The sequence below is a fragment of the Sebastes fasciatus genome, chromosome 22, assembly GCF_043250625.1.
Source record: "Sebastes fasciatus isolate fSebFas1 chromosome 22, fSebFas1.pri, whole genome shotgun sequence".
Taxonomy (NCBI): Eukaryota; Metazoa; Chordata; class Actinopteri; order Perciformes; family Sebastidae; genus Sebastes; species Sebastes fasciatus.
The window spans coordinates 14,000,756-14,018,003 of NC_133816.1; the positions used below are offsets into that span (position 1 = coordinate 14,000,756).

At 37.0% G+C, this 17,248-nt stretch overlaps 2 protein-coding genes across 2 annotated transcripts; both read left to right on the forward strand.

Moving 5' to 3' along the window:
* The first annotated feature begins 162 nt into the window (after positions 1-162).
* Positions 163-6,403, forward strand: LOC141760756 (C-type mannose receptor 2-like). The gene is made up of 6 exons (XM_074623821.1): positions 163-210; positions 1,601-1,681; positions 1,809-1,849; positions 1,992-2,360; positions 3,588-3,917; positions 5,104-6,403. Exons 3-6 carry the CDS (start codon positions 1,816-1,818, stop codon positions 5,448-5,450), a joined length of 1,080 nt encoding a protein of 359 aa, XP_074479922.1. The 5' UTR covers positions 163-210; positions 1,601-1,681; positions 1,809-1,815; the 3' UTR covers positions 5,451-6,403.
* Positions 6,404-10,459: 4,056 nt separating this feature from the next.
* Positions 10,460-15,745, forward strand: LOC141760382 (macrophage mannose receptor 1-like). The gene is made up of 4 exons (XM_074623105.1): positions 10,460-10,590; positions 10,726-11,094; positions 12,533-12,871; positions 14,842-15,745. Exons 1-4 carry the CDS (start codon positions 10,557-10,559, stop codon positions 15,180-15,182), a joined length of 1,083 nt encoding a protein of 360 aa, XP_074479206.1. The 5' UTR covers positions 10,460-10,556; the 3' UTR covers positions 15,183-15,745.
* Positions 15,746-17,248: the final 1,503 nt, after the last annotated feature.

A 17,248-nucleotide genomic window follows, 5' to 3' on the forward strand; every position in this document is an offset into this window, starting at 1 on the left:
TGAATTGTCCTAAAGGATTAGGACTTATTCGTGTCAACACAGTGAACAGTTTCCTGGTAATGATAACGATCTGATACCGCCGTTATTACATATTCAAATGGTAAGCAATGTGACAAACAAGAGTACAGAACATGCACAGTGTTGTTCACCAGCACAGAACGGAGAGACATCAGAGCAGAGTGAAGCGGAGAAGAGCAGGAATCGGAAGATGTAAGTTAAGACATCACTGTATTATTTGAGTTTTAATGTTGGAGAGTATATCCAGTATATTCTATTCAACCCAGTGCATGTAAAATCTAATTTGTGCAATAATAATAATTTTGTTTATACTGAAAACAAGTTTGGCAGTCGCATGTTTGCATTCTAAAAATAATTTTAGACACAATAACTAAAACAACTGGCAATATGTTGCAATCAAATACAATGCTTTTTGGTAACACTTTATAATAACCGATAATTAATAAATGGTAAATTGTTAATTAAACTTTTGTTTAGAGTTATTTTACTGTTAACAAACAATGAAATTATAATTAATTATGTTCACTAATTATTACTAATGCTATGATTTCTGTTATTTTATCATTAGTTATGTAATACGAAATAATTACTTCATTAATTAAATATTGTGTCATAGCTGATACAAGACAATAACAATTGCATTCTGATTACATTAGTAAACTATTAACTATTTATTGTTGTACACATTATAACATTTTATATACTATGTTAAGTATGTGTTAGTGATTACCAAATGATTTTTAAACCTTTAAAAAATCGTAAAACATCTATAAACCTTTTACAGGTAGATGGACCAGAAACCAATTATTTACCATTAACAAAGTATTAATTATCTATTTAAATAATATTTATAGATGCTTTACAAAGTATTTATTACAACAACGTGTTACAAATATCTGTATGTAATGTTTACAAATGTTTTACAAACAATTTCTTAAAGGTTTACAAAACATTTAGTAATAATTAACAGATACTTAATATAGTATATAACATGTTATAATGTGTATAACAATACACTGTTAAAAAAAACTAGTTATAGCATGACTAATAATAAACATTAATCATCACTTAATTGCTTGTTAATAGTAAATTAACTATTAACTAAAGTTTATTAACTATCAATTTACCACTCGTTAATGTTGATAAAGTGTTGTCTGTGTGTTCAGTAAATACTGCCTGTTTTGTGGTGTCAGAGAGATGTTTTAAATCCTAACTATTGCTGAGCAGTTTTTTTTTTTTATGGTTGCAGTATTGTGTGACTTTGGTAAATCCGAACTAACCAAAGTCACACAATAACACAAACAAACTAATCGATTCAAGGCAGCGGTAGACCAGCAACCCCCATATTCTGCGAGGTAAAATTACTATTTTTTTTCAATGGAGTCTGGTTGCTTTGGCGAGAGTATAGATAACGGCTTCAGTCCTCCGTCGGAAACATAGACTGTATACTGTAGCTGTCTGACGCCAAGGTAAACCGGCAAAAATATGCTAAATATAGCGCACACTTAACCTGATATTGATTTTTTTTTAGGTGAGCCTTCTTATAGGTGTCTAAAATACATTTTGCTGCCCCCATCCACAGCAGTATAATCGCTTTGCTTCTGTGCGGTACCTCCTGTCTGTTTCTCCAAACTGTGGCCGTGCCGACTGGCATCTACTGTAGGTAATACACTGACTATGGATTAGTACCTCATACAACCCCACTTCAAAACATCCAAACTATCCCTTTAAACTGTTAAAATCATTGTGTTTGGTTCACTGCAAACTGAAATATCAGTTTCATCCAACAGAGCAAAGATGCAGTGGAGTCTGTTCCTGCTCATCCTGATGGGTAAGTGGATCATCTTATCAGATCTACGGCAGTGCTACTGCTGCTGTCATGAAATTATTGTTATTATTATTATGGATTCATATAACACTTGGACAGCTTGCTTCAAATAATAAGTAAAATAATCAAGAAACTCTGTTTTTAGGTCAGTGCTCCTTCTTTGTGTGTCACCTCTATGAGTACCACTTCATTGAAGAGACAAAGACCTGGGAAGAAGCCCAGAAGTACTGCAGAATGAATTACACTGACCTGGCCACAGTGTCTAACATGACAGACGTGAAGAGACTCCTTGGCAAGAATCAAAGTGAAGCCTGGATTGGGCTGTACAACCAAGCACATGCCAACAGGATGTGGCACTGGTCTCTGCCAGGAGTGGAGTTCAATAAGAGTGAGACAAGATGGGATACCAGTGAGCCGAGTACGAACCCAGAGGTTCCTGAGAACTGTGTGACGATGAAAATGGATAAATGGAAGGATTTCCCTTGTACTGATCGTTTTCTATTTATCTGCTATGGTGAGAACATGTGGCTAATAACACTATTATTATGTGTATACAGCATATCATCCTATCTAACTATAGCTTTCTATGTGGACATATACCTAATATTTTTATAAAGTAAAAACTTAGCCGATATAGTTAAAAAAATAATATATTTCAAGTCAAAAGTCAACTGATATTGCATTTTTTTTTTTTTTTTTAAGTAATATCACTTGTACATCACTCACTGATACAATTCCACTTGTTTATATACATAAATGAATTCTAATGGAGTATAGACCTACCTTTTTTTAACATTTTTATTTAGATGGATATTTAAAAAAAATTAAAATAAAAATACATCCACAGAGATTGATTGTGAATTAATCATTTAAAAAATGAATTTTTTGTTTATCTCTGTGGAAGATATCTGACGTTTGGTTCCCACTTCTAACAAGGCTTGTGAGCCAATAGTAAAACCACGTTGGTATCACGTGGTATCTGTGTGTAGTCAGTGATCTGATTTCGACAGCAAGTGCCTGGCAACCACTTGTGAAGTGAATGCAATGGAACGGGGAAGGGAAAATGCGACATCTAGTGGCTGAATGTTATCAATGTTATCAACTGTACCTTTAAGTGAAACAAATAGGGTTGTATGAGATGAAATAACTTAAAATAATGTGTGCAAAAATGTGGATTTCTTATGGTGCAAATTTTTTATTTATTCCACAGACACAAACCAAGCAACGAAATTCCATATCATTGAGTTTAAGATGAAGAAACACTGGCTCTAGATAGGGACATTCACGTTTTTGCGTCGGCCACCGTAGTTGTCCTACACGCTTGGGACACGGGCGAAGTTTCAGTTGCAATCTGCAACTTCACCGCTAGATGCCGATATGGATATGGTTAAAAAACAACAAATCTAAACAATTATTAAATCCTAGCCTTTTATTGGCTTTTTATTTTCAAGTGACATTACTGCTAACTGTGGTGATACAAAATTCCACTTGTTTATGTACATGAATGAATTCTCATTAAGTTTAAGCCTCTTTTTCTTTCATTTCACAATAAGTTCTGTGATAAACCTTATCATACCAAACACACTTTCATGTTGTGAATATGTGAAACTGCAGCGGAATCATGTTGAGTTATCTCACATTATTGTTTCATCTGTTTTCAGTAAGAAAATGGGATTTTATTATGAGACTAAATTACTTGTAAAATATGTATTTCTTAAGTTTTTTTCTGTTTATTCCACAGATACAAAGCAATCCAATAAAACATTCCATTTGATTAGGGAAGAGAAGACCTGGCCAGAGGCTCAGAAGTACTGCAGAGAATATCACACTGACCTGGTCAGTGGACTCCAACAGATAGAAGAATTCATACAAGAGACGCCGCAGTCTGATAATACCTCGTGGATCGGCCTGTTCAGAGACACCTGGAGGTGGTCAAATGGGAGCAGTTTCTCTTTCAGAAACTGGCAAAGGGACAGTTGGTCAGGCAGTGAGGAATGTGCTGTGACTAAGTCGAATGGCAAATGGATGAAAAGAAACTGCACTGAAAAGAAACCCTTCTTCTGCTATAAAGGTGAATATTTTAAATACAACATAACACCTCTACTATTTTTTGCTCCAGCACTGGCAACAGTCTGAAGATCCACCTGAATGTATTTATATTAGCATTTATGTATTTATACATGTGTTTATGTTACATTTCTTTCACTGGTGAGTACATCTTTTCCAAAAACACTCACTTCTGTCTACATGAACATCTGTTTAATGATTTTGTTTTTTTTGTTTGATTGTTTTTTTATATAATAATTGTCTTCTTTTAAGTGTCCATCTTCTACTTTGTAAAGTCCTGTTTATGTCAGAGAGCCTGTGTTGGGCTACAGGGACGGAATAGGAATAAAAATCGCCTTTACATTTTACATTTAACCCACCCAGCGACACACCGGACTATATCACACACACCTAAGATTTGATTTCTTAAATTGTAGAACAATACATATACGACGCCATATTAGGACCATTATAGGTAAAAGGAAAAAGGGGAAAAAAATCACGGAGCTGGGGGAGGGGAGAAAGCCCCGAAAGGCAAGCGAGAAAATCTTTTTTTAGACTGATTTTGCTAAGTTTCTGTCTTAGGGGAAACAGGTGAAAAAATTCAAAAACAAAAAGTAACTTAAAAAAATCAGACTAAAAAAATGTTCTCACTTGCCTTTCAGGGCTTCTGTAAATGGGTAATATTTTGAGAAAAAAACTCTGGATTTTCTAGATTAAAGTCTCAAATTTACGAGAAAAAAGTCGCTCATAGGCCACCCTTACCATAATAACACTACTTTAGGAGCACCGAAATTCAGACGGTGGCTGGCGTTACCACGGTTTAGCACTCCACTATTTTTCCGAGTTTGTTTCTCATAAATGTATGAATTTATAATCTCACATGTTTTTTAGTTTTTTTTAACTCGTAAATTTGCCACTTTAATCTCTGAGAATCCCCCGATTTGTTTTCACATAAATTTACGACTTTAATCTTGGAAATTGAGATTTTTTTTTTTCTCAGAAAATTACCCCTCTCCCCCAGCTCCGTAATTATTTATTTTTTTAACCTACAATGGCCAAAATATGCCATTATAATACATGAAATAGAAATATGAAATATGTAAAGTTATATACATAATTCTAATAATGATAATAATACATTGATATAATGTAATGTTACAGCTGTTGTTTACACTATCCCGTGTTTGTCTCCATTTCTTCCATGGCAGATAACGTGATCCTGATCAAAGAGAACAAGACCTGGGAGGAGGCCTTATATTACTGCCAAGATCACCACCATGACCTGGTCTCCATCACCAACCTTGACGAGCAGAGATGGGTCCAAGAGACAGCCAAGATGGCCAACACACCCCACGTCTGGCTGGGACTGCGCTACACCTGCACTCTGGGTTTCTGGTTCTGGATCAGTGACGAGGCAGTCAAATACAAGAACTGGAACTCACCCGGAGAGACGGATGAATGCGACATGTCTGGAGCCATGGACCGCGGAGGGCAACATAAGTGGTTCAAAAAGATTGACCACGAGGAGTTTAATTTCATCTGCTCTACGGAGTAAAACCCCCTCTACTCATTGGTAGCAGGCGTTTTATTCATTTACTCACTTTGTTTGCAGTGGTGTGACACTTATATATGTTCTCTGAATGGCATTCTGGGAAATGCAGGCATCACAACCTAAGGGGGGAGGGAGAGTGGCTACACTTAAGTCAATAATGAAGTATCACAAGATAACTGATGATGTGACCCTGTAACAGGTTTTTCTCTCTCCTTATTCTGATTCAGGAACATGCTATTTCTGAAGTTGACGTTCCATTGTCTTTCTCTTGAAGTGTGTATCTTTTATTCATCTTTTGAGGTTGTATTTTGTTTCCCCCATCTTTATGGTAGGAATAGGATTAAACCAGGCTGTTCTCATACACCGTTCGTAGCTATACCTACGTAAAATAATGCACTATAATTTGTATATATCCAACAAAATCAATTTGCAAGTAATCCATGTAATCGCGAAGCAGGAAGTGATGTGTTTGTACCCCATGTGAAACCAGAAGTCAACGTTGACTTAATTGTCACGTAACTTCCGTTCTTAAGGAACGTCCCCTCCTGTGGTTATTTTAACCCAAATTACAATCTTTTCCTAAACCTAACTAAGTAGTTTTGTTACCTAAACCTAACTAACTTTTTTCCTGTGAAAACAGAAGTTTTTTTTTAAAAGACTGTGATGTGCGGAATTTGACACGTGTTGCTGGACATTTGTAGGAAAAGCACAGAAAAATGAAGAATACGTTTTCAGATATCATACGAAACGCTGAATGACGATATGTTGCACCAATCTAAACAGCATGCTGGTTTGATTTTACTTTCATGTATTCAATATAAAACACTTTACCTTCTTTCTTTGTTTTTTTTATCAAGTTTTGGTGAATATCCGGTGGTGGTTATAGGTTATATTATGTTAAATCTTTGATGATCACAATTTTAGGGTTTTATGTAAACAGATAATTGCTTTCTCTGTGGCTCAATAAATAAACTGTTATATCAAAGAGTGATCCTGTCTTTTATTTAAACAAGAGCTTATTTTATCCCAAACTGCATAGAGTTGTCACATCATGAAACTTATTTATTTCTCAACAGTAACTTTGTATGGCACAGACAAATGATTTTAACCTACTAATAAGGGCATCAGATCAGAAAACATAGTCATATTTTGGGTCTCAAATTCCTGTTTTTTGGTGGGGTTTTTTTTTTTTTAAATGCATGCGAAATTAAGTATATGTAATTCAGTAGTTTTAGCGTACCATCCGCCTCCCCTATGCTTCCAGTCTATGAATTGGTTATAGACTTGGATGTGAGTGGCTTCACATGCTGTACTCCATCATTCCAGCAGATGGAAGCAGACTGACCACAGCAGGGAGTCCGCTCATTTCCCTTTTACTGCCTCATTTACCGTTGACCTCTGACACCACGGCCAAACATCTTCATCTGTCTTTTAAAGTAGTCCTGCTCAGTATTCCTGTCTGTTCCTACCAGGCTGCATTATCAGTTGTGTTGTGTGGAAACTGATTTACTGTGACTTAAAGCCCCCCTCCACTGTATTTTGGTATTTCTATGATATTTCATATTTATTTGCTTCATTTCCTGAATAAGTTGATAAGCCATATTGTTTGCCAAAAGATTTTTGCCAAATAACCTAATTTTGTGCTCAAAGTAAAAAAAAAAAAGAAGGTTGTTGGTAAAATGTGAATATGACGTATGACTATAGTAGGAGCTACAAGTCATACGTCACCCTCCAATCTGCAGGCGCTCTCATGCTTGTTTGTGTCTGAGCAGCAGCAAATTGAGAAATCTGTTTATCTGTCTGTCAGTTTGTCTTTCTGGTTAGTTAACTAGAACAACTTGTTGCATTAGCTAACTGTGGGTTTTCATTTTATTTTAATTTTTTCTCCCCCTTACTTTAGTGTGTTTATTTTGTTTATTTTTATGACATTTGTGTGTGTGGTGAACGGGTTCAATCAACATAGTGGATTACACAAAATCCCACTGGCAAATTTAACACAACACACCGACTGTCTCTCTCACTCGCTCTCTTCTTTACCTTCTCCTTCTAAAGGAGATAAATTAACGGAAAGCAGGCGATAAAAGAAGTTTGCCGGCCTCTAACAGGTACAAACTAGAAAACAAATTCAAAATCAAAGCGTATTTTGGGGAAAAATGGCTCCAACAGTATTTTCCCCGTCGTGCAGCACTGTGGGGATATTGATGAAATGAAAGTTTGAATCATTCAATTCTTATTCTTTTGGGGCCAAAAGTATTTCAAATGTATATTAAAGCTGCGAGCAGCGATGAACGGGCCCTCGCAGCCTCCCCGCGTGCCGGGGGTACTGGTGGGACGCCATGAAAAGGGCCGTTGATAATGTGTAGGGGGCGGGGGAAACCATACCAATGAAACAGGAACTCTCTGCTGAGTGATATGACACCTCCCACAAGACTCTTCGACAAACGGTTCATGAGTTATGAAAGGGGGCGTGGCTAACTTATTGGGGCGGGGCTATGAGTATATTTTTGCATGTTCATGTCTTCAGGACTGGACCACCATCATGCCTGAGAAATTTGGGGCTGTTCGGACTATGTACAGTTGAGTTACAACAACTTCCTGTTTCATGGCGAATGGCTCAAAATGGCCGCCACGCCATGGTCAGGTCATTCAGTGAAAACTCACCATTTTGATAAATTTTCATCCTCAAGGTCTTAAGATGGTCCTGACCAAATTTCAAGTCGATCTGATTAAATCTGTAGGAGGAGTTCGTTAAAGTACACGGCCTATAAAACGCAAAAAATGGGCGACAATCTCACAATAAATTCAAGATGGCTGACTTCCTGTTTAGTTTGGGCATACCTCCAAGAGGCTTTTTTGTGCGTCTCCACATGTTACATCTGTCTGCCAAATTGAGCCATTTTGCAACACTTGAGCCCGAGACCCTTTAAAGGGACTGTTTTTTTTAAGCGTATAAATGTACCGGGTCGGTGTCCCATGCGCGCTCGCTCGCATGTGCGCGCTCGCGTGTGGCCGGAGTCACTGCTCCTCTGCCTGCTTCCCTTCACTCACACAGCGCGCGTTCTCGCTGTCTCGCTCCACCTCTACACGTGCATGCGCGCTCACTACACACTGCAGAAGAGTTAGTTTAACTCTGAGAATATCTAGTGAATGTGCAGAATTAAATGCTGCAGCTCCTCCAGACCAACAGAGGTTTCCCTTGTCTTGTGAAGTGACGGGGCAATGCAACGAGAAATGTTATCGTGTCCGACCGGGTGCCGGTGTCTCCCTGCGGGCGCAGTCGGGAGGCGATAACGTTTCTCTTCCTGCTTCAGCCCCGGCACCGACCCGCTTTTCCTGCTGCAGCAAAAGCGGGTCGGTGCCGGAGCTGAAGCAGGAAAAGCGGGTCCGCAGCGAGTAACGTTATCGTAGGAAAAGCCAACACTAGGATCAGCAGTGATTCATGGAGAGACCTTCGTCTGGTCAGCTAATATTACTGCCAAGTAGGTGAAATATAGAGTGATATTGTGGTTTGAGCTGACGTGTGTCGCCTCACTGTTTTGAGTGATGCTCGTTCAGGTATATGTAGAGCGAGCAAGTGCGAGCCCGACGCTGACTTTCGTTGACTTACGGCCACAGCTGTCGCTGTTAACAAGCAGTTCTGAAAGTTACAAATAGTCTAATAAGTGTGCCAAGTTTACCAACTTTTTGGGCATGTCAAAGGCCTCAAAAAGGCGATTCATTTTAAGAAAAAGAATAATATTAAACATTTCAGTTTCAATAGGGCCTTCGCTGGCCCGACGTTGTCGGTGCTCGCGCCCTAATAATACATTTGGTGTCTGCATTATACTCTTTAAATAGTTATTATTGAAGGAAAGAAGAAAAACATTGATTCCAACAGATGATTTCAAACTTTTGAACGGCAGTGTAGCATTTTGAATTGATGCTTGTTAGACAGTCAGCACTCCAATGTCCACTCCTGTTTGTTTTCCATGGCACCATGTAAATGACCTCCGTCATAACTGATACAGACTTCTCCTTGTAATCTATGGTAGTGACGGAGATCTGTGTTTTAATATTCAAATACTGACAGTAAAGTGGCAACATGTAGAGCGTATGTAATATTTTATTGAGAGCAGTCTACATCAGCACGTCAACAAGAGACGTCAGAGACGAAGAGAGATGAAACCACCAGATGGAGGTTAAAACTCTGTTGAGGTTTCATATACAGTACAGTACAGTATATATATGTATCATATACTTTCTATGCTTCATCATCAATGGATCAAAGGTCTACAGTATATGAGTTGAACTGTTGATGCTGAACGGAGGCCAATTCATTTTGAGAATTTTTCATTTACCAGACTTTACCAGATTTTTATTTTTATAGTAATAGTACAAGGTATCTATGTTATCATTTGTTTTTTTGTTTTTACAAATGGTGGACACAATAACAGAAACACCTGAAAATATAATGCAATCGATTATTGAAATAAGGTCACGGTACAACGTTCAGTTTTTGATGACATTGTGTCAGAGGTGTTTTGGTAAATTTTCATGACCGATTGCATTTTGTGAGGTGTTCCTGTATCACCTAATAAATCAACATTGACCGGCCCATCCACCCGACCTCCTCCCTACATGGCGTTCGCCGCTCTTTAAATTTTCTGATTCACGATTACGTGAATTACACACAAATTGATTTTTTGGGATATACACAATCAAAGTGCATTACTTTTCGTAAGTATAGCTACAAATGGGGTATGAGACCAGCCTGCACTTTTACATTCATGACAGAAAGAATTGACAATAATTATGAGCAGCAAACACCAGAACATTACAAGCTTCTATACAGAAACATTTATTCTATGTTTCTTGTATTGCACTTTTCCTCATCCATATTTTACTCAAATAAGTAACTCACATGGGCTAAAAAAAGCAACTTCATAGATGTGCATTGTTAGTTCTGGTTTGACTATGGTTTGCATATTTCCTACCATTCCTCTTCCTTATTAGACTAGTGAGGAAGAGTGATGCTGTATAACAGGACGAACAGTCCAGAGACAGGCTGTTATAATCATTGTGTTTGGTTCACTGCACACTGAAATATCAGTTTCATCTAACAGAGCAAAGATGAAGGGGAGTCTGTTTCTGCTCATTCTGATAGGTAAGTGGATCATCTGCTACTTAAGTAACTGCACTCAGAGCCCCATTTAAATGAAGGGGTATGATGTCATTTAATAATGAGATTCTTGTTATTCTATCACCACCAATACTGAATAATATTTGTTTCTGCTTTTAGGTCAGTGCTCCTTCCTTGTGTGTCACCTCTATGAGTACCACTTCATTGAAGAGACAAAGACCTGGGAAGAAGCCCAGAAGTATTGCAGAGCGCATTACACTGACCTGGCCACAGTGTCTAACATGACAGACATGGAGAGACTCCGTGACAAGAGTCAAAGTGAAGCCTGGATTGGGCTGCGGAACCACCCAGATGCCGAAAGGACATGGCACTGGTCTCTGCCAGGAGTGGAGTTCAATGAGAGCGAGACGGGATGGTTTGACCATGAGCCGAATAATATCAGACCTCCTGAGAACTGTGTTCGGATGGACAATCACAAATGGAAGGATGTCCCTTGTACTAACGAGAATCAGGAATTTATCTGCTATGGTGAGAACATATGGCTAATAATGCTATTATTATGTGTATACAGCATATCATCCTGTCTAACTATAGCTTTCTATGTGGACACATACCTCATAATTCTATATAGAATTAAAGGCCAAGTGTGTAACATTTAGAGGGATCTATTTGCAAAAATTGTATATAATATTAATAAGTATGTTTTCTTAAGTGTATTATCACCTGAAAATAAGAATCGTTGTGTTTTCGTTACCTTAGAATGAGCCGTTTATATCTAATTTAGGGAGCGATTCCTCTTTTATGGAGTATGGAACCTGCCAAAATCAAAAATAAATGAATAAATATATAAATGACTCCATAAATAAATTAATATGTCATTAAATTTAGCGAAAATAACATTAAAAATAAATATAGCCTTTAATGAATTGATCAAATGTGACATATATTGATATTTCTTTTTTAATTTGCTTCTTTATTTATTTATCTTTGTATTTATTCCATTATGTATTTACTCTTCTGTTTAATTTTCCCTTTTATTTATTTAAATATTTATTTTTTATACATTTTTAAAGGTATTTATTAATTTTTGCATTTATTTTTTATTTAGTCATTTGTTTTTTAAATACATACATACATTTAAAAATAAATATAAAATAAGTAAGGAATAAACACAAAAATAGATACATGAATGCAAAAATGTATTTAAAATGAATCAATAAATAAAAGGAAAATTAAACAAAAGAGTATATAAATAAGGGAATTAATAATAAATAAAGAAGCAAATTAAAACATAAATATCAATTTACGTCATATTTTGTGTCAATTAATTAATGGCTACATTTATTTTTAATATTATTTTTGCTACATTTAATGACATTTATTTATTCATTGAGTCATTTATTTATTTATTAATTTATTTTGGATTTTGGCATGTTCCGTCCTCCATACTCTTCACAGAGTCGACCGCCATGTTTCTACACTATCCCAGAACTGACAAACCAAATACTGGCTCTAGATAGGGACATTCACGTTTTCACGTTTTCACGTTTTCACGTTTTCACGTTTTCACGTTTTCGCGTCAGACACCGTAGTTCTCCTATACGCTTGGGGCTCGGGAGTACTCAGTTACAATCTGCAACTTCACCGCTAGATGCCCAAACAACTATTAAATCCTAGCCTTTTATTGGCTTTTTATTTTCAAGTGACATTACTTCTAACTGTGTACATGAATGAATGCTCATTAAGTTTAAGCCTCTTTTTCTTTTATTTCACAATAAGTTCTGTGATCAACCTTATCATACCAAACACACTTTCATCTTATAAATATGTGAAACTGCAGCGGAATCATGTTGAGTTATCTCACATTATTGTTTCACCTGTTTTAAGTAAGAAAATGGGATTTTATTATGAGACTAAATGACTTGTAAAATTTGTATTTCTTAAGTTTTTTCTGTTTATTCCACAGATGCAAAGCAACCCAATGAAAAATTCCATTTGATTACGGATAAGATGAACTGGCCACAGGCTCAGAACTACTGCAGAGAACATCACACTGACCTGGCCAGTGGACTCCAACAGATTGAAGAATTCATACAAGAGGAGACGCAGTCTAATAAGAGCTTGTGGATCGGCCTGTTCAGTGACACTTGGAAGTGGTCAGATGAGAGCAATTTCTCTTTCAGAAACTGGGATCTGGAGTCTTTTGAAGATGAAGAAGTCAACAAGAAATGTGCTATGACCATGTCAGATGGAAAATGGAGCTCCGATGATTGTAACAACACCAAACCCTTCTTCTGCTACGACGGTGAGTTTTGAAAAGGTCAATCTAACAGTATTTATTAATTAAGTAATATAAAAAGAATAAATAAATAAGTATTCTTACTTATTTGGGTTGAATTTCATTCAGTGGTGAATATATTTATTCCAAAAACACAGGATTTCACATGTGGATTCTGTCTGTATTCTTAGTTCAAGCCATAAATACTAAATCTAAAAAAAAACAACAACAACCAAAATATTATGACAATTTGAATATCAGTTAATCATGTCACAGTTACATGATCTATTCATCTTCATATGTCCCTTTTATTTTGTTAATCCTGTGTATGTCGGAGACTGCGTTATAGATAGCCGAAGTCCCTCCCCTTCCGGTGGACCACAATGGGACCTTATTTCGGAAAAAATATGTACGGTAGTCAACGGTGAGAGACAGATATTTCTTTTGATCCTGTTTCAATTGCTCCATGAATCGCATATAATGATGTTTTTCAATTTAAAAGATAATTTTGCAAGTCAAGAAAGTCGCAGTTTGTATCATTTAGTTTTGTGTGAAAGCGCTCCGTGAACTACATCTCTCGTCTCGGACAATATACATTGACATATATACATATATTGACTTGCAAAATTATCTTTTAAATTGGCAAACATCATATGTGTGATTCACGGTGCAGTTCAAACAAGATAAAAACATATTTGTCTCTCGCTGTTGACTACTGTTCATATTTTTCCCGAAATAAGGTCCAATGGTGGTCCACCGGAAAGGACGGGACTTCACCTCTCTATGACACTGCTAGCTCTAAAATAAAATGTCTTAATGCATTTAAAGATATTCAACATTAGCATCAAATATAGAAACAGTGATTTAAAGCTACTACCAGGAACTTTAATTTTGTGTTGATTTTGGCGACCCCTGTGGACAAAAGAGGTAGTGTTTCCGAGCACCAGAGTCCCTTTAGAAAACCTCTCATTTTACAGCATCAGAGTCTGACAGTCTTTGGTTGAGACTTTGTTTCCTGCATCCTGGTGACTTTTAAAGAATGAAAATAACAAAATAATAAGTACAATGCCACAGCATTTTTATGTTAAATATAGGCCTACTTTTAATTTTACTTAAGGAAAGGAAACTGACTAAATTGCGCCTCTGGCGTGGACTTGCGTGGATCTCTAGCATAAACTATTATTCATCAGTTTTTATTAATTTCATCATTTTTTGCCCCCGGTTGAGTATTTCTTTCTCTACTCCATTTCTCTCTAAATCACTCACTCACTGAAGGCTTTTTCAGACACAACACAACAACGGCACAACTGCGCTCTGAAACTCGTTATTTACGATAGCTTGCGTCGCGCCACGATGGCCAACTTTGGGCACTGCAGCTGTATTGTCATCCGGGTTGAAACATTAGGGCTTATATACGCTGTACAGTGCCAGGTTGAGATGATGAAAAGGAAAAGAAGGAGTGAAAATTTGCCATAAGTTCGGAGAAATACGGGAAAGATGTGACCGGAAGTCACAAGCTCTGCAGATTTAGGCGAAATATGATGGAAACGACCACAAAGAAAAGGAGGAACAGCTAGAACAACAAAGACTGTGAAACTGCTTATAAGTATTTATAAGCCGGTGGAAGGCGATTCTCAGAGTTTTTTTTTTTTAATTTGCCAGTTATTTTCTTTTCTTTTTTTTTCAATTCATGTGAGTCTCACAAGAAACGTGCTGCTCAAAAAGAGATGTGCCGATTTATGGATGCATTCAGGCAAAACATAAAGTTGTTAAAAGATAAGGGACAGAATAGAAATGTTTATTATTTAAGGTAGATAGAGATTATATCAAAATTGCCTCTCAGCCTTGGTAACGTGTCCCACATTGTCCCACACAAACGTACCCTTTGTCCCACATTTGGTTTGTTAGGATCTGGTCACCCTACTCTCAACAACAGAGTGAACACCAATAAAGCTGCTGATGTGATCCTGTGTTTGTCTCCATTTCTACTATGACAGATAAAGTGATCCTGATCAATGAGAGCATGACGTGGATGAAAGCCTTGAATTACTGCAGAAGCAACCACCGTGACCTGGTCTCCATCACTAACCCTCACCAGCAGAGATGGGTCCAAGAGAGAGCCAAGAAGGCCAACACTCTCTTCGTCTGGCTGGGACTGCGCTACACCTGCGCTATGGATTTATGGTTCTGGGTCAATGACAACCTGGTCTGCTATGAGAACTGGGCCTCAGAGAGAGAGACTGATAAGTGTGACTGGGCTGCAGCCATGGGCAAAAAAGGACCGAATAAGTGGTTCAAAAAGCCTGACAGTGAAGTATTTGATTTCATCTGTGCTTAAAGTAAGCTTTAAACCTAAATCACTGGTGACAGACTTTATATTTCTGCTGTATTTTTCTTGACTGCAACAAGTGACACTAGACTAGTATGTATCTGTTCTCTGAATTTATTGAATGGCAATATGGCGAATATTTAGAAATCACAACCCGAAGAGGGGAGAAACAAAATGACTAACAGACTTGTTACCTGCAGATCAGACATTGAGAGAAAGAGGCTAAACTAAAGTTGTGTTTTTCTTGTCTCCTCGTCCTGATTCTGATGAGAGATAACAACAAGCGGTGATAGGTTGTTTTTTAATGAGGATGTTGTCGTTTTTTTTTTTTAAAGTGTGGGCTTTTTATGCATCTCTTGAGGTTGTATTTTGCATCCCATCAGTGTGGTAGAGTAAGAGAAAATAGGAATAAATACACCAACCTGTACTGCTTTGCTATCGTTACTCACTTTGGAATATTTTAGGTTTAAGTTTGGGTGATGTTTAAAATATGTCAAATCATATTTCTGTGATTATCATAACTTTGAGTTTTATGTAAACATTTTTTTTTTATGCTTATTAAACTGTTAAACAATCGAGCAGTCCTCTGACACTTGTTTAATGTTCAACATTTAAAGTGATTGCCTTATTTTAGAGTGTCATATGTGCTATGTCATACTAACTGGTATGGCCATTATCAAAGGGGTCACTTGACCTCTGACCTCAAGATATGTGAATGAAAATGGGTTCTATAGGTATCCACAAGTCTCCCCTTTACAGACATGCCAACTTTATGATCATCACATGCAGTTTGGGGCAAGTCATAGTCAAGTCAGCACACTGACACACTGACAGCTGTTGTTGCCTGTTGGGCTGCAGTTTTCCATGTTATGATTTGAGCATATATTTTATACTAAATGCAGTACCTGTGAGGGTTTCTGGATAATATGTGTCATTGTTTTGTGTTATTAATTGATTTCCAATCATAAATATAAATATACATTTGCATAAAACAGCATATTTGCCCACTCCCGTGTTGATAAGAGTATTAAATACTTGACAAATCTCCCTTTAAGGTACATTTTGAACAGATAAAAAAAGACGTGTGATTAATGTGTGATTAATCTATGGACAACAAACATGAACAATCATGTGATTAATCTCTATTAAATATTTTAATCGATTGACAGCCCTAATATTTATGTTACTCTACATATATTGTGTTACATATTGTAGCATTATGTACAAAATGTACATTTTTGCATACTCATTTACTCCTTTTTGTGTTATTAATTGATTTCCAATAATAAATATATACATACATTCGCATAAAGCAGCATATTTGCTTGTTGATAAGAGTATTAAATACTTGACAAATCTCCTTTTAAGGTACATTTTGAACAGATACAAAAAAAATTATTTGCGCTTAATCACGATCAAATATTTTAATGGATTCACAGCCCTAGTAAAAAACATGACAGGCTCTCTCTAGAGCCAGAAATTCAGTTTGTCCGTTCTGGACTACTGTAGAAAACATGGCGGACTCCGTGAAGAGGACCCGCTCCCTATGTAGATATAAACGTTCATTGTAAGGCAACGAAAAAACACTTCTGGTGAAAACATAGTTATGAATATTATATTTCATTTTCTGCTTGATCTCCGAAATGTCACACACTGTTCCTTTAAGAAGTAAATTTACTTTCACTTTCGCCCATGTCAGAAAGAGGCTCTGCCCCATTCCTTTTGGCTTTTTGAGTCAACAAGTAAGCCTGCAGAGAAATAGGAAGTGTTATTGTAAGTCACGGAATTTTTTTTTTGCTCTAGACGTCATCTATAAATACTGGAGCGCGCATGCACTTTAGTGATGGGAATTCCGTCTCTTTTTAGTGAGCCAGATCATTTGAGCTCAGCTCACCAAGAAGAGCCGGCTCTTTTGGCTCCAAAACGGCTCTTCGCTTTACAACTTCTGCTTTTTATAATTCAGCCAAATCTAGCGCTGTTTTGACCTATGATTAGCAGGTGTGCACATATATCACTTATAAATCTTACCGGGTTGGGATCCCATGCGCGCTCACATATACGCGCTTGCATGTGCG